The following is a 19,007-nucleotide window of genomic DNA, read 5'->3' on the forward strand; positions in this document are numbered from 1 at the left end:
TTTTCCCCCCATCCCAGAGTGATGAGCCTTTGTAGCTCCGCAGCACTGTGGAGGTAGATCAGTCAGAGAGGTTAAAGTGAGATCAGAGCTTGAATTGATATAATTTGCATTATGTAATATTCACTTAATAGGCAATAGTATTACAGTTTATTAAAAAATTTGGTGGTGCTTTGATCTTTGATCTTTTTTTAGTAATCTTCACATCTCATGTCATCCAGTGACCTGGTGCCACCTCCAGCTGCAGCCCTGCAGTATGTGCATCATATGACTGCAATTGCTGAGTTCTTTGATATCTGTGTTTCAGAAAACAAGGGATTAGTTACAGTTTCTACTGCCAGTAGTTATTAAGTTTTACCTTTTGACCTTTTACAGTCAGTTGACTTGAGCCACTTGAACCTACACTATATCTGTCTATTGGGGAGAAAGCAGTATGAAAGTATGAAACATGATACAACAAATATTGGGTGCAAACAGGCAGTGCAGGTGAATGCAAATACACACTAAAACACACTGTAACACACATACACATCTCTTGTATTTTTATATAATTATTTCCTGGTAACAAGATATTTTTTGTCAAAACAAGTCAAACAGACAAACAGAAATTTGAAAAGGAACGAGAGTTATTGTTGTTATTGTTTTGCTCTGGCTCACATTCCTGTGAAAATATATACTTTCAGTTTGGCTTTATGTGGGTATTTCAAGCATACATTATTGTTTCCATGCTTAGTTATACGTATGCAGATTCATGAGTCACTGCCTTTAAATTTGCTTTCGTCTGTTATTGCTGTAGTTTAAAACAATGAAAGAGAACTATGTCTCATTCGGGATTACAGCTCAAAAATCTCAACTCACCAGGAATGTTGTTTCACCTTCTCTGTGCTTATTTCCCCCCGTTTTCAAGGTAATAGGCATTATTTATTGTGTTGTAAGGGTTTTAAGACTCTAAGGCCCTGAACTTTGTACTTCTTGTTTTTGGTAGCTTGTCATTTTGGCGATTGGGAATTTAAATATATTCGGATGTTGCTCTCATAGGACGCTGGGATAGTATTGTTTACCATCTACAGCCTTCAATGTACATTCCCCTTCATTAACTTAAAATCCTCCATCTGTGGAAGAGCATCAAACTTCCGAGGAGCTTTTGTGTTTTTGTACCATTAATCGCCTTAAATAATCCACATATTGACCATATTAAAGGGATAGTTTTGATTGTTTTGTCGTATGAGATATCTACAGTCAGTGTATTACCTTAGATGGCTGTTGAATCACCCCCAGTTTGGAGAAGCAGGCGGGACATGGAAGCTAATCAATGTACTGTTGGTGACAGGGGCAGCAGCTAAACATATTTTAGCCACCTAAAGCAAGGCACGCCTAATACTACATTAACATCAGTTTGCGTGGAGGGAACTGGCCTAATACTACATTAATATCAGTTTGTGTGGAGGGAACTGAAGCTGTTAAAAGCCTCCTTCAAAACCCTCCAGAATATTAACAAAAACGGTTGTTTTACCTCACAGAACACAGGAGTTGTGTGTCTACCACTGCCAAGATTGGTTAGTTTGTTTGTGTTATTTTGTGATTTTGGTATTAAATGAAAGGGTTAGGATTTAACAAAACTGGCAAGGTAAAGCAGTGAAAATATTCTAAACATTGTGTACACTTAAACTGGGCCTTTTTTAGGCGGCTAGTTGCTGTCCCTATTCACAGCAGTACATGGCTTATAGCTTCTGTGCCAGTACTCTTGCCCGCAACTTCAAACTGGGGATGTGCGGATGATTGTTTGTGAGGGCAGTTAGAAGATGTGACACAAGCATGTGTATCAGCAGTGATTCCCATCTGACGGCACAATCATAACTTCTCATCTAACCTCACTTTCCTGTTGAAGTAGAATTAATAACTGTTGTGACTTGTAAAAATGCCTTTCTCTGGTGATCTCATGCTTCCATCACTTAATATACAAGCCTGTTATATAATTGCAATATCATACGAACTGAGAGCAAAAAAGAAGTCGCTATGCGTCAAGTATTTTCTGTATTTTCTGCAACATGCTAGTTCAACCATACAGTGATCCAGACCCTGCATATTACCATACATCATATACTGTATTATATAATCTCAGGATATTGTGTAATGACTGAACTGTGAATCCCCCAATAGGCTCACTATGAAGGAATTCATGAGGTAGTGAAAACTATTAGGATGAACACGCATGGCTCGACAGAAAAAATACACCCACTGATCTCCAAAAGTACAACAGGCTTTAACTCAGAGACTGTTCTGTGGATCCTGTGTTTGGGCTAAAAGGAGGCTTATGTGGACGAAAAGGGACAGAGCTGTTCCTTGAAACACATACACACACACACACACACACACACACACACACACACACACACACACACACACACACACACACACACACACACACACAGACAGACACACACACACACACACACACACACACACACACACACACACACACACACACACACACACACACACACACACACACACACACACACACACACAAACACACACACACACACACACACACACACAAGATGGTAATTTAACTTTATTTAACACTTACTTTTATTAGCAGTCAGACAGAGGGAAATAAATAGTCCCCGTCCAAAACTAACAAGCCAATTTCTGTTTCTCTGGAAAAGGAGGCCAATAAACCTGAAACCATGCACAAGGTTCACGTGCATATTTCATTATTTCAGATTCAGGCTGGTCAAGTTGCCCTGAACCAACCCCTTGTGCCCTTTTCTCTGGGGAATCCCTTTTTTTAGCAAATGCTGAGTGATGATTGGTCAGTCTGTTTGTTGATCGTGCACTCTCAGACCCCACAGTGCTTTGCTAAAGGCCAGAGGTCTTCCAGGTAGGGCTGCTGAGTGACCGCTGGCCAGGACCCCGGGCCCCAAAATACAGCAGAACAACGCCTGTCTTGTTACTGCGGTGGGACACTGAAAGTGAACGCAGCCTGCTGGACTGTGACGCACCGCAGCACAGCCTGGTAGTCTTCGCCCTAAGACCAGAGCAAATAAACACGACCAGCTACACAAACACTTTGGCTGGGGCTGCCCAAGCACAGCCCGCTACTAAAGGAGGGTGTCTAAGTATAGAGGGCTTGTTGGAGCTGATGTTGCAACATTGTTTTCAGAGGGAGTTGTATCCAGGTCCATTTGGAGAGGAGTAAAAAGTAATGTTTGGCTAATAAAAGACAGTGGTGGAAAAAAGTACTCAGATCTTTCACTTAAGTAAAAGTAATAACACCACAGTGTAGAAATACTCTGGTACAAGTAAAAGTTCTGCATTAAAAATCTTACTCAAGTTAAAAGGCAAAAGCGCTGACATCAAAATATATACTTAAAGTACCCAAAGAACAAAACTTTTCATGAGGAATGACATTTCAGAATAATACAAAACTGAATGAATTAATGAATTAATGAACAAAACTATATTATATATTATATTTGGGACACCATCAGAGTATGAAAGTGTGTGTGTGTGTGTGTGTGTGTGTGTGTGTGTGTGTGTGTGTGTGTGTGTGTGTGTGTGTGTGTGTCTGTGTGTGTCTGTGAATGGGTGAATGTTGGCATGTGTTGTAGAGCACTTTGAGTGATTGGTAGACGAGTAGTTGCTATATAAATATTATATTGGATTATTATTGATTGGCTGATTGGATTAATTATTGATGCATTCATGTGTTCATCACTTAAAGCTAAATTCCGGCACAAAATCATCCCATGGTCTTTTTCGGCGCTTACATCAAATAAGCCATAGGGACATTTTTTGTCTTTAACAGCCGGACGTAGCTAACACTGATTAACTCGAGGCAGTATGGTCAACTCATTAAAACAGCTTTTTAACCACTAATATTGCTCAAAATAACACCAAACCTCTGCAGTAGCATGATAAGTATCCCTAAGCATAAAACAAAGCAGTAATGGGCTCTTTCCTTTTGGATTAAATTTGTTAATCGACTTGAATGGACTTTACTACGAGAGGAGCTGGTACCGGGGCCAATAGGTACGTTTTTAAAATGATAATAAACTCCGGATTTGTTAACTACGTTGTTGGTGCTTCGTTTTATGCGTAGGGACTCTTATCATGCTACTGCGGAGGTATGGTGTTATTTTGAGCAGTATAAGTGGTTTGCATAATGTAAATCAAGTCATAATCTTTTTCCCCACTTATTAAATGCAGCAGGAATGACAATCTAATTGTGTACTTTATTCCTGTCAACCCACACCTATTTGAGTTGTTTTCCATCTCCGCAGTCTTATCTAATTCCTGCATTAAATTGTTTTCATCAGACAGACCTTGTGAGTCGAGAACCGGAGATTGTGTAACAGCGTAATTCAATGATTAGTCAGTCATGTCAGAGGAATAGTATGGCAAAGCTATTTTCACCCTCACAGTTCATCATCTGCCTGATTGACCTGTGTAACTTTATGATGACACTACAGTTAGTTGCATTGAACTTTTTCATTGCATGGTGTGTTCAGACTACATTATTTCCAACAACAAAGACAGAAAGATATGTCAACAACAGCAACAAACATCTCAATAAATGGAATTACATGTTTATTAAAGACGAACAGTGAAAAGGCGAAAAGATGAGGTTGAGAGGCTACAGGTTTGAGCCCTGTCTGTCCTTCAGCAGTACACTAAATATACCTCTTTCTCCTTCATATGCAATTCTGTATTTTGCCGTAAAGGGTTGAAGGACAGAGGGTGCTGCATTTTAACTGAATCTGCATATGGTGATGAGATGAAAGTACATTCATAGCAGCTATTCATGAGAAAAGTGTTTCAAATGTTTTATTTCATTGCTTGTTTTTTTTGGCTTAATGGTCTAAATTTCCAATATATTTCGGAAGAAAACAGGTCAGAAAATAGACTTGGCAATGAAAAAGCAATTACTTCTTGACTGTGATCAAAACTGATCTCACTCAAACAGAGGCCCAAGTAATGACCCATTTGTTTTTCTTTGTGTCATGTGTTCATCTTATGACAAACTATCCTGCAGTCCAACACATGCCACAGCAATAACCTCTAGTCATCAGTTCATTGCTAATGAGTCACCATCATCAAGTCATCAATACAGTGTGGGTTAAATCAGGCGAACGAGTGACTTTGGGGTCCAAATGTGCCAAAGTAAATGCTGTATATTAACTCTGCCAATGAGGTCGTATTTTTCTGCTCTGTTTGTTTGCCTCAATAGGATTACGTAAAAAATTGATTTTCATGAGATTTGATGGAAGAGTGTAGCATGGGAAGAACCCATTAAATGTTGGAGCAGATCCAAATCACAGGGCAAACACGCAAATTATCTTTCACTTTTATCAAGATTGCAAGATAGAGCATTTGTGCTGCATTCATGTGGCATTGGTATAATAAGAAAAATTAGTTACCAACTGGGAAAATTCACACTGCATTGAGGCACACTTATGCCCTTCTAAAAATGTTTTAATCCGTTTCCTTCTTATCAAAATGTTTTTGTTTTAATCAATTCTAATTATGGTGGAGAGTCTCAAACATTTCCATATTTGTGAGTAATTCACATGCTGAAGAACCACCAAGATGATTTTATCCATTTCATGTGGGTTTTTTTCATGATTTTTTTTTTTTTAATTCAGTTTATAGGTAAAGTTATAGCTGATCATAATTAATGTTTCATGTATTTTAATTCTTCTTGACCCTTTTGAGTGTCCTTTTTGAGTGTAGACTACTTATCTAGCTATCTTAATGACCTCAGCATGTGCACAGTGACCAAACTAAAGCATAGGCCACACTAGCATTACACTCATTTCACAGCAACACACAGACGTGTAGAACTACATTCATAAAGACTGCATTCATGACTTTAATCTTTGTGAAGCAAAATAAGCCTGTACGGTGTGTGTGAATCATGATTCAGGCTCTAAGATTTCCCGGAGATGATTCATAATTTAAAAAAATAAATAAATCATGGCATGACTAATGTCATAGTTGAAGTTACGGGCAGTTTTTGGCTCCCCTAATAAATAATGAATGTTTCAGAGTTTAATCCCGTATGGAAACTGAACTTTCCAATAGGATTAATAAAATGCCTACGCAGATGGAATGTTGCTTCTGTCAGGAGAGTTTAGACGATTTAAAAGGACATTGTTTCATAATAATGGCTGTAGTATAAGCAACGGTAAATACAAATGTATACGTGTAAAAATGTATTTGTAATTCTTGAGGTTATCTGAATGTATAATCTCGAATTTATAAACCCTACACCTCACCCATAAACACATTTGTTGACGGCTGGAAAAACTTTTTTTATTCATCAAAAATTTAAATCAGTCAAACATACAAATAAACAATACAATATCAGAGAGCAGAATAAATCACATACATAAAGACGTCTCTTTATTGATCCCTTTGGGATGACTGCCGCAAAGGAAATTTAATTTCCAGCACTTTAAAAAAACACTTGAAGGAGGTATAAAACATACAGTATAAGATAAACAATAAACTCTTAACTAAATAGATACAGAAAATAAAACAATAACAGTAAACAATAAACTCTTAGTTAAATATATAAAGTAGAGTGAAGAGAAACGTATTAAGGTTAAATAGAGAAAAATAGAGATAAATAAATAAATCAAATATATACAGTATGACTTTATATGGCATTGTGTTTTATATACTGTATATAGTACATACAAAAACAAATTGACAATCTGTTGCTCTTTATTGTTATCAGGGGAAAGGCTTTGAGGATAGTCTTCCACTCAAAATAGGAAATAAGGGTTGAGAACCTAAGAATATATGTTTATGAATGAAAAATTTCCACAATAAAAACGCGGAAAAAACTCTTATTTTCTGGACTTCAACCGGAAGTGACGACACGACAGAAATCGTTTTTTAGCCACGTAAAATGAATTTAACTTTTTTTTTAATCCTAGACAGACACAAAATAAATCACAAGCAGTACATTACACATAAACGTCTCTGGCGTAGTTGTTTTCGGAAAATATATATTTTTAAATAATAGAAAAACTAGTTTGACCTCATTACCCAGCATGCACTTCGCCCTTGCCATCTTGTGGAGTGGTTGGTGTTGAAGAGCGGCAGGCAGAAGTTAGCAGCCCGTTTAGCTTCACTGCTGCTGTGGTAAAGTGCTTATCTGTCAGCTAGCTGCTAGTAGCAGCTGCCAAAAAGTGAGCTGTTCACACGGCGAGAGGCAAAACTTCATCGACTTTGAGACGTTTCCGCTTTAATACCGCTGGATTGTATTCTTTTTTGAAAAGCCAATGGATTTGTTTACATCATGAAGTCGCACATGTTTGTGCCGAGGAAGGGAAAGCTGGCTAACATCAGCTAACTTAGCTAGTCGGTGAGAAATACACATATATAGCAGAGAGAGAAGAAGAGTGGGCCCGCCTCAGACTAAAGTACCAGTGGCAGCTGCTGAACAAGAACTTTGACAAGGGCCTGTTTGCAACTCCGCTGCCGGGACACAAGGTAGGCCGAGCGGGTGTCAGAGAGAGGCCGGAGTAGGAGAACAGCAGTCGGCCGTGTCTGACCGGACACCGCGGAGAGTTTCAGGGGAGTTTGGCAGGGTCTGTCCCCCTGGTTGTGACACTTTTCTCTGACGAGAGAGAGGAAGAGGAACGGTATGGAAATGTCCTGTGACGGTACGTGTCTGTGTCATATCCCTCCTCTGTGAATCACTTCGCAAGACATTATTAGCCCAGCACTTTATTTCATCTGGGGGCGCAGAGAGACTTGATAGTCAAACATGTCGAAAATGCCGGCGAAGAAGAAAAGTTGTTTCCAGATCACGAGTGTCACGCAGGCTCAAGTGGCGGCCAGCAGCATCACCGACGACACGGAGAGCCTGGACGACCCGGACGAGTCCCGGACAGAGGACGTGTCGTCGGAAATATTTGACGTTTCCCGGGCCGACCTCGGGGTCTGTGAGATGAGTTCGTCCGAGGAAACCTTAAACAACGTGGGGGAGCCACAGGAGGGCCAACCGCCCACCCCAGGTCCTGTCAACGGAATCTCTTATAAAAGTACTGGTTGTGTCATCCCACATAATTTAGGAGGAAGTGTGCCAGCTCAATCAACTCAGCCCTTTGTTCCAAGCCCATCAGTCATCAATACAGTCCCTGCTCCCACTGTCTCTACTAGTGTGGCTCCCACAGCTCCTGTGAACACCAGCTGTAGTTCCCGTTTCAGGGTCATTAAACTTGACCATGGCAGCGGAGAGCCCTTCAGACGGGGCAGGTGGACATGCACTGAGTTCTACGAGAGAGATTCCGATTCTAATGTTAATCGAACTGTTGATAGCATAAAACCGACTGTAACCCTTGATCACAGTATAGACAGGGACAGTGGGCTAGGGGCCACCAGTAACTCTGTGTTCACTAGCAGTGCTTTTTCTGCACAGGCTTTGGAGAACACATCAGACAGTGGCTACACCCACCCGTCGGAGCCTCTGCAGCAAGGCTATAGCTTGGCTCCTCACATAGGGAGCGGAGCAAGTGCCTTCCAGCCCACAGGGTATACAACAGCAGCATCACAGCAGCCAAAACAGGCTCAGGTCAATACGCAGCCTGTTGCTCCTCAGACCTTCCTCTCTAATAGCCTCAATGGTTTGCACCATGGTGCCATGCATCAGAACTCTCCCATTATGCCTCCTGCCATGCAGGCCCAACAGTTTGCCTATTCTACTCATCCCACTGGCCTCTCAGCTGGTCACCCTGACTATCGTCAACAGCACTTTGTTTCAAGCACCCAGAACCTTCCCATGTCTGCCCTCCCTGCAGAGCCTCCAACCAGCCAGGTACCATCGCCTCTAATCACCCCGGCTGGTCCAGGAGCCCAAGGGCTTAGCAGAGAGGCAGCTTCAGCGCAGGGCCTCCTGCTCCAAGTGGGCAATGCATCAGCCATGGCACCCATCCTTCCAGGAAGTGGCCAACAGCAGCATGTCAGCCAGACTCAACCTTCAGGAGGGTTAGGCATCGCTCCTGCACCTTCCGTTGCAACCACCACATCCCACAGCGGTGTCCAGAACGTACCTGCCACAGTGCCCAGTACTACCAACACCCCTCCTGGAGTGCCAAGTCAGGCACCTGGCACAGGAGGACTCGTCATGCCCCACAGAGGAGCAACAACAGGCCTTCCCTCTGTCTTCAGTAACCAGCCAGAAGATAGTAGGCAGAAGACAGACGCCCTACCTCAGCCCAGTGCCGTTGTGGTTCCAGGAAAAGATGGTGTAAAACCTTTCATCGGTGAGGGCCTCAACCTGCCCAACCCCGCTGTCAGCAGCCTGTTTGGCATCCATATTACCATGGATGTGGATGAGGACAGGTAAGAGGGTATAATACAAAAAGGGCCTATGTGAAATGTGTCTTCTTCCATAAATGTTGTTAACTGCTTTTTTGTTCAGCTGTGGGCTATCAGTAATGCAATATTGTACTGATGTCAGTTTGCTTGAATATATAGGGGAACAAGATGCATTCTTTACCTGGAGCAGCACTGATAAATAGTTGGAGGTAGTAAGTGTGTGTGGTCATACTCCACACTGTGGAGTACGCTTTTCCCTTCCCCAGTACCAAAAGTTGGCAAACTATGTTTGGTTGTATTTAAGTAACAATGAAACAAAACACTTGAAGTTCTGTTTCTATGTGTAAAGTTGTAAATTAAGTGGAAGGAGGGGTTAGAGGGATAGTGAACCAATGAAAACTGTCAGAGACAGGAGGCATATTCTGTCTTTGTCACCCACAAAATATCGGATAGTAACCTGCCAATTGTGCAACACCCATAACCTCCTCCCTCAAGCCTCCATTCAACCATACAGACTGTTTGGCTTAAGGGGGCGTTAACAAGCACTCGGATAAGTTGCAACACATGCAGTAGCTGAGAAGGGAAAACTCCCCAAACATAGGCGGTTGTGTTTTTTTTAATTCTCCTTTCTGTCAAGGAGAGACAGTTAGCACACTCACCCTGGGCAGCAATCCCAGCCCAACTTTATAAATTGTAAATACAGACTCTTCACATGTCTATCTACAGTACTCTTTCAGTGTACACACTGTGGCTATTTTTAGGGTCTGTCAGATGGCCGTCACACAGCTTGAGCTGAAGTGTTGAAGTGTTACTCGTTGGCATTACAAGCAGGCAGAGAAGACTTGAGGAGGTGATGTTTGAGCCAAGAATGACCTAGATGAGAGCTGGAGTCCACGCGTGCATAGTCTGTCTTGTATTTATACCTCAGTGTGCTCAGTTCTGTTCTTCAGTGCTTATTATGAATGGTACAGCGTGCGTGTGTGTGTTTAAGAGGTTGAGGCCTTTTTTTTTTAATCACTCATCAGATATTCTGGAAGCTAATCATTGTTTACCGAGTGACTTTATCTCAACGTTACCACACATGGGTTGATTGTGTGTGAAGGGCAGAAACATTGTGTGTTGTCCCTGATTTTGTGTGTGGGTGGTGACATAAGTGGCTGTCTGTGGCACTACGGTGGTGTTATCAGTAAGACGGGGGGACAGAACGTGTCATGGAGGTGGAGAGTACAGACAGACAGACACCTGTTGCAATGATAGCAGGGCCGGTAAGTGAGCAACCTGCAACTGTGGCAGTGATGATGACATGGCCAGACTGAATCAGCCGGATGATGTCTGCCTTCTGCTCTGGCTTTCAGACAAGTCCTCGTTAGGCCTGTCCACATCCATGTTGACACATCATCTTAACAAAGTGTTGACTTGTTGCTGACCTGTTTAAGCCTAGTCTTTGTCTTTTCTGCACTCATCCTTGTTTTTCCTTGCTATTTTAAATTGTAGAAACTGCACCCCTGAATACCGTTTTTGGAGTTTTTGCACTAATCAACAGCGGAAATTCGGAAATTCGTTGTGGGCTGCAGCTCCCTGCTGTGCACCCAGCCCCAGCATGAGAAGAGGAGAGAAATGTGACCGTAAATGACACCAGGACAAAGACGCTCACACTGAGATTAAATGGCAACACTGTTCAGGGTCCACAGGGCTGCTACAATTAAAGTGTAAAATGTCACTTATTAAATCAGATTAAATCCCAGTTGGTCAATCTGCATACATATTTTAAAACTAATTTCAATAATATCAGTAAAACAGTTTTCCCCCATATGTTGTCCAATTTGCAACGAAATTGAAGTCGAGTTGACACCAACTGAATATTGCGAAAACTTTGCTTAAGGGTTTGCTCGTTGATCACCTTTTTATCTGGTTTTAACAAAACTTTGAACTGTCCTTTAATCTATAATGAAAAATACATAATGCAACTTTATTAAGGGTCGATAAGGCTCTGTATCTCCTTTGCACATTGCCTAAATTATGACAATCGTGGAACTGTTTTGTAATTTTTCTAAATGGATACTGCCTGCTGCATACATGCACACATAAATGTTAAATTTTGGTGAACCTCAAAACTTGTGCAATTTTGAGTGAAGTTGTTGGGACCAAAGACAAGTTTGCGGTCATAGTCATCATTTTTATCAGTTGTAATTCAAATGCCTTGATTAACTTTCTCAGTGAGGACCAGCCTTGTCATCTGTTTCAAGTTTCATTTTTTGGTACTGTTTTGAGTTAGAGTCCAACAAATACGTGGAACAAAGCATTGTGGGTGTGGATTCGTGAAATTAAAATGATTTCCCCTCAGCTTGTAATGGTTAGCATCGCTGCTCAGCACGCTGCATCTCCGCCAAATAAAGTGATGAAGCTGCCCCCTGGACACTAGTTTCCTTCAATAGGAGCACTTGGCCTTTAACTCAATTACTCCTCCTAGAACAGACCACCCTCCCCTCCCTTTGTACTGTCTCAATTAGGAATATTAACTATTCATGCGTCCATCATAGATTACATTGCTCAAGCTGAAGAAGAGTGGTATCTTAATTGTACCGTGGAGAGAAATGCAGTCTGAAGTTAATTCTCGTATACGATTCACTGCATATCATTCATTTTATCCAAAGGAGGAGCACAATAACTGAGCTGGAATCAAATAGATTAATCTGGTAGATATTGTGAATAATGGATAATTATGTGCATCCCAATTATTTTCCTTTTCCGGGATTAATATGTATAGTGGTAAGAATCCCCTTTTGCCACCCTACTTCCATATTGTATATTGTCTGTCTGGCTTTCATTTGACTCTTCCTCTGCTATCTGAAGTGTGTGTGCTAGAGGCCTGCAAACATTTCCCCCTTCCTCCCTCACTCACTTGCCCTCACACAACAACTTGACATTTTTCTTGAAGCAGTTCCAGTGTCCCAGTCTCACCGGAAAACTATTTGGCTTTTTTCCATGGCTAAAAGTGGTAGTAATATTGCAGTAAGTGAATGTCTTTTCTGAGATGGTTTGAACTGCAAGTAGGTTTGCACCTGCAGGTTTTTTCAACATTCCCCTTTCTGCATATGTACACATTCACGGTTGACTACTCAAGAGTATGAAATACAAGATCCTGGGTGAAGGTTCTTGTTCCTAGTTGGTATGGACATGTGAACCGACAACTATTTAGTCACAAACACGGGTTTATAAACTTAAATTCCCCCAGATTAAAAGACCTCCGCTTGTTTCAGCAAACAAACCGATGAACTTGGGCCAACAAAAGGAAAGTAAACCAGCAGCCAAATTTACAAACCTCCTCGACATGTCTGATAGCCGGCATGTGATGTCATGATGCAATTGTGGAAACTCAAATACCCACAAGATTAATTTCTCCTCACCCACAATGAATGTCACATAAAGTTGTAATCTGATTTGAAAGGTCAGCTGCAAAGTGTGTGCGAGTTCAACTTGGTGGAAATTGAGAGTCCTCCACCTCCAACTGGGTTGAGTGCGGTGGGTCCTGCAGCTTGGAAAACAATGGGTCAACTGGTGGAGATTCATATTGTGAAGAGACACTTGCAGTGTGTCCTTTGTTCTTTTGGACAAGCATTAGTGGTGAATGCACGGGAGATGAGCAGAGTTTTAACCACAACTCTTGCTCATGATTTTAAAAGCTCTTGCACATGCTTTGCATGGCTAGAGTGACAGCAAAATGTCAAGTGTTTTTATTGACGGATATTTTACATTAAAAATATATTATTTATATCGTAGCCTTCCTTTGAATTGCTTGTTGGTCTTAATATACACATGTTCAGTCCTTGTACTGTAGTGCCTCTGTCCATTTTACTTCTTGGCAGTTTTACATTTTAACAAAAAGGGGTAGGGAGGGAGTAAGGGGTCAGGTTTGGGATGGGACGTGCGTGTGTGTTGGGGCTTGTAGTTTGGTTGCCGCAGTGCCTGGAAACAAGGGAGTAGCTTATTTTCCACAGATAGCTGACCTGCCTGAACTTCCAGGGGACACATTCCAATAGCCCTGAATGGCTGTGATTGTGGGATGCCCCAGGCTGAGCAGACGGGTCTTCACCAGCTCGGTTTTTGGGCTGGACCGGCGGCTCTGCCTCCTGCCTGTCTCCCGCTAATGTGTCACTTCTGTCTCTCTAGCTCATGTTTTTTTGTCAATCCCTAACTGAGCTGTTAACAACCTCCCTCTCTGCTTCTAAACTGCTAATGCAGTTTTCCACATCCCATTCATATCCTTGTCTTTTCTAGTTTAATTAATCAAGTGAGTTACGTTCGTTCATACACAAAACTCTTCTTTTGCCATTAAATTGCCTGAAAGTTTTGGTGTTGAGCAACCAACAGTGTTTTTGCAAGCATAATAACTGACCCAAGTTGGCTTTTAATGATGCCTCCTGGAACTACTCTTATAGTGCTCATTAACAGTTTTCAATTTGGTCCAGTTCCCAAAGACAACGTAACTCTCCTTCACAGAGGCAAAGCAAAAATAATGTCCTCATTTTTGGATTGTAAATTGAAATGTGTTTGTGATTGTAAATTTTCAAAGATCTGAAGAGGGCAGTGGTATGAGGCAAAGTGGTTGAATATTAAGTTAGCATAGCAGGACCCACCCTGTTATCTCAGCAAGATGTGGTCAGGGGATCACTTCCAATTAGAGTGGACCTGCCAAAGCAAGTAAACAACCCCGCTCCTGGCGGCCTACCATAACTAACTCAGTTTGTGCTGGAAGCAAGGCCATTGAATCAGCCGCAGAGTATTTTGCAGGCTGTTCCAGGAATGAGGACAGTGTTTAAACTGTTGCTGTTTGTTGTCTTTTCCAAAATAGTCTCAGTACAGAACAGGTTAGACCCCTCTTTCAGTTGGTTACAGCATGTTAAGTATGCACCAATTCACTTGTCCTTGTTACCAGTCTGTGCTTTGTGCATGGAGAATGGTAAGGAGGTGGGCCACGTCGAGCTGAGGGATTGTATAATGTTCCAGTCTACTTGTCATTATTTTGGATGTTAGCAATTGGAGAATTTAATCACTCAAGAATATATTGGCAAAAAATATGCCAAATTAGCATCTTTATTTTACACATCTGCTCTATGTGTAAAATAAAGATGTGCTCTATCTCTTCAGTCAAATTTCAGGATAACTGATCAGGGGCCAGTTTCACACAGAGATTTTAGACTGGTCCGTAGTTTTAAGTCGTTTTTTTGACTTCTGTTTCCATGGTAACAATAAGTGAAAATGAGAAAAATATAGCTCATAATTTGTGGTTTGCTAACAGTGTTATGGAGTGTGTATTAAGGAGGCAAATACTTTTTTTTTTTTTTTAATTTGATGAAGACTTAATATACCCAGAATTTGTGTCAAATTATTTGTACTCCATATCGACAAGGACCAGACAGCTCTGAGCAACGGATGAGTTCAGAAGGCTATGTAATGTCTGACAATTAGTTTGATCCAAGCCAAAGTCTCTTTGTGAAACTAGCTCAATTCATGAATTGACATAAAAGTATTATCATTATTAACTCATTTATAATCTGTAAATTGTTAAAGTCATTGTTAAGCACAAATGGCAAACATTCCCCAGTTCCAGCTTCTCAGATTTAAGGTTTTGCAGCTTTTCCCTAGTTAAAGCTAATATATATGGGTTTTAAACTGTTGGTGACAAAAAAACAGGCAATCTGAAGACATAATCCTGGTGTTTAGGCAATTGTTATGGGCATTTTTTTCCCACATGTACGATAGACATGAATAATCGATAATAAAATTAATCTTTAGTTACAGCCCTAGTGCTCACCAAGAAAAACAGTGATGTCAGTGGTTTTCATACTACAGCAACATCATGTTAGTGTTGAAGTTCATCCAAATGAAGCTACCGAGCTCTCCCTCTAACAAGCAAACACTGGCTGTTTTTTTTTTTGAAGGTGTAATATTGGTGCTGCTAAACTTGCAATATGTAAAATGACTTGAATCTGGCTGAACTTTCTGGCAATACAAAATTTAAGTGTTTTTAAAACAACACCCATCTTGACATCTGTGGTGGTGCTTCAGAGTTTCCCTCAGAAGTCATCTAACATATTTTAGATTTACCGTGTTGGTTTACAGTAAAGTCAGATGTTCTGATACCACATTGAGGAAGTGAAATAGAGAAAATAACCACTGGGCAGAACTGGTCTCATCTTAGAGTTTGTCTCATGCTAATGCTGAGCAATAATAAATCTTAAAGTGCACGGGTGAAAAATATATTTCAGAGCACGTGAAACTCAAATAGGGTAGGGGAAGAGAAAAGACAGGGGTCAATGAAGTGGTTGGTTGATTTAGCAGATGTAGGACAATGCCTTTTTTTGTAGATTTTCAAAGCAGACCACAGATCAGAGCTTAGTCTTGAGGCATGGAGGAGAAGATTTGCCGGGAAGTTTGTGGGATATAAATGTCTTTTTAGCTTTAAACAAGCTAACCAGTTGCTGGAGAAAATGCACAGCCGTGTGTCTCAGCCATTCTGTCTCCCAGAGTGAGAAGCAGGGGCCGAACAACAGGGTTTCAGTGCCCGGGGGCCCCCAGAGTCCGGGATGACTGAATAGTGAGTAATGAGGATGTGTGGAAAGCATGGCAGCCAGCTGCATTTGAGTCATCCATCCTCTCTCTGCGCTCTCTCCTGCTTTCAATGGGTGTCGTCTACTGATCTGGCTCTTTGGTGCTTGTGTGCTTGTGTGACTGGCTGAGAGAGTTGAAGAGAGGCTCCAAGTTTGAAGAAAGGGTGAATACGAAATTTTAGGTGGGGGTGCTCATGTTTGGCTTCGTCTCGGCGTCTCTAGGGTCTGGGAGCTTTTTTTTCTTCAGTGTCTTTCTCATTTACCAATCACTGCCTGCGTTGTTCTTTTTTACAGTCTGCTCCGAACTCCTTTCTTAGGGGCTGTCTGTGGGTCCTTTAGTCCACACACTGTTAGACAAATCATTTCTAGGATAGAAGATAATCCGTCAATTCAGTTTTTATTGTTTTGGATTTATGGATGCCACATTTCTCCAATGAACATTTCTCTCAGCTGAGAAGCGAAGGCTTGAATATTGTGATACTAAAGCCTGACTTGATTTTGTGACTGCTATCGTTCTCGATATTTCTCAGTTTTAAGTAATCCTATATCTAATTATGGGCTAGTATATATTTATATCATAAAACATTTATTTAATTAATTTGTTTGGTCTATAAAATAGTGAAAACATTTTGAAAAACTCACAAAATGCAGCAAATGAGAAGCTAGAACTTTGATCATTTTTGTCACATCAATTATCAATACCTATATTCTTATAGGTTCATATTCATTCTTAATCTATCAGTCTTGTTAGGTTGTGTACATTCAGCAGTGGCTGAAGAAGTGTTTTTTCTCTCTCAACAAGTGAGTTAACATGAGCACCATCTGCTCTAAAGGCCAACTACGGTCATATCTGTTCTGCAAGTTGAATCTAACATCGAGGCAGGCAATGCAAATTATTTGGGGTGCTTTTTTTCTGTCTTCGGCTGAGAAAGGTGCAGGTTTTGCAAGAACCTACATTTCCTGCTTTGCTTTGATGTCCGCTTTCATATTCTGTCAAACACTTCCTCTGCTGTCTTCTTCCTCTTTTTTTATTCTCAAGTCAACCTCGTCTCAAGTGTCTCCTCTCATCACCAGTAAACCACTATCTGCCCCCTCCTCACCTCCTCTGGTGTCTCACAATGAGCAGGTTTTTGCAAATAAACGGACGTGAGTCATTCTGGCTGGGTAGACTGGTAACGGTTTATATGCTCATTTGAAACAGCGGCACCAAACGGATGGTACTTTAGCTTAGCATGGAATCCGTTTTGATTTGTCAAAAGTGCCTAAGCTTGTCCTCTGTTTCACCCATCAAGATGATATCATTTATTTCCTAGCTTCCAAGAAATAGCTTTCTGTAATTAAAGGATTATGTTTAAGTGTGTGTGTGTTACTGCTACTACTTAGGAAATTATCATTCTTTGTTGAACTTATTGTGACCTACTCTTGTGAATCAGACTCTGATTCGCTTAGTTTCTTGAGCATAAATGCTGAAATGTATTAAAGCCTAATTTGTCATTCTGATAGCCAGGCACCTTTCGTGTAGCTTTTTAATTGGCTATTGTAACACTGTCAGTCTTTTTTTTTAACCTTATAAGATGCACCATCAGGCATGTTGACCTCCTGGTTAGCACTATGGTGAGGTGTGATGACTGGTTCACTCTGAACTTTCACACTATCATGCCTCTGTACTCCATCTGAGTCAGCCTCTAAGTTGAACATGTGAAAACATTCCACCCCCATTCTTATCTATTTTACAACTGTGAAACAGGAACACAGGTGAAAAGCAACATCACATGTTAATTGATGGAGTAATAGTTTGTAAAACCAGAACGCTTCTTAATTGATATTCATGTTTTTTCGCCGTCATAAATATTAGAATAAAGATGGTAGATCTAAATCTATCAACCATCTCTTAGATTTCTTCATTCTGTGCTGCCACTTTGCTACCCTCTATGCCGGCTCCGAACAAGGTCAGCCAAAAAGACTGCGCATCAAACAATGGAAAATATTCATGTGCTGTTAGTGAATGTACCTCAGCAGACACAGCAGCTGAAATCCAAAAGGGCAATGCACTGGCATTTTATCATTGAGATAGGAGTACAACAATGTTTGACCGTGTGACACTAAAACAGCAGGTCTTGTGGATTATGTGATATTTGATAAGATGGCACTGTACAGTCAGTCTACTTATTAGGGCTGTACCGGATGTCTTCTTTTTGTTGTTGTTTTTACATCCAAAGCTTCTATTGAGGTTTTAAATGTTTGTCATATTTTGTGACGTCCTCACCCCAAAACATAAACCAAATCCTCAATTTACATAATCACATTTATGATGCTGCTGTTTGACTGGTCCGTTAATTCATCTGCATGCGTCCCTTTGCCACAGCTGTAATCCAAGTCTACAAATAACATAATATTACTAATACTAATATGAAAGTGTAGCCTGATCTTCATCTGCAACTGTGCAGAAATTTTGGGTTAAATGGAATAAATAGCTGTGCAGCATTCAATTGTTTAATTAGAATTTGAATGTCAACGTGAATAAACCTTCAAAATGTTCTGTACAACTACTTATACATGAATGCATCAATAATTTACCACTCTCAATGGGACCATATGTCATGAAGACTAAAGAAGACATTCTTTGGATACTGTCCATGATTAAGAAACGATTAAATGCCTGTAAGGGTTAGCATTGCATTAACATTTTTATATTTATAAAGACGAAATTATACTATCAGTGTCTGCGAGGGTGGGAGTTGACCGTCAGTGTGCAGCCCAAAAAAAGTATAGCGCAAGCTGTAGATGCAGAAGTTATGTGGTAATGCTTTTTTCTACCTAAGGACTAAAGAGAAAGCAGAAGAACACAGGAGAGATAAAATTGTATTTGTTTGGCTTAAAGAAAGGCCAACAAAGCTAACCAGAACTTTTTTTTTTAATGCCTGTCAAAGATGTCAGGTGATTTTAAGTCACCTTGAGTTGTTACCATAAAATTACGTACCCTTAACACACTTACAGTAATACACATAACATTGTACTACATTCAACATCGATGCCCTCCCTCTGCATTATCCTTTTCTCACA

The 19,007-nt window shown here is 40.8% G+C and overlaps 1 protein-coding gene across 2 annotated transcripts in view; it reads left to right on the plus strand.

The window, feature by feature from the left end:
- Positions 1-7,158: 7,158 nt before the first annotated feature.
- Positions 7,159-19,007, plus strand: part of tsc22d2 (TSC22 domain family 2) — a 36,333-nt gene continuing 24,484 nt past the window's right edge. For both annotated transcript variants that reach the window (XM_083911285.1, XM_083911286.1), the window contains exon 1: positions 7,159-9,357. In XM_083911285.1, the coding sequence (XP_083767411.1) occupies positions 7,781-9,357 (1,577 nt within the window). In that variant the 5' untranslated portion in view covers positions 7,159-7,780. The remainder of the gene's footprint in view (positions 9,358-19,007) is intronic.

Source organism: Echiichthys vipera (assembly GCF_963691815.1).
Source record: "Echiichthys vipera genome assembly, chromosome: 3".
In the NCBI taxonomy this organism is placed as follows: Eukaryota; Metazoa; Chordata; class Actinopteri; order Perciformes; family Trachinidae; genus Echiichthys; species Echiichthys vipera.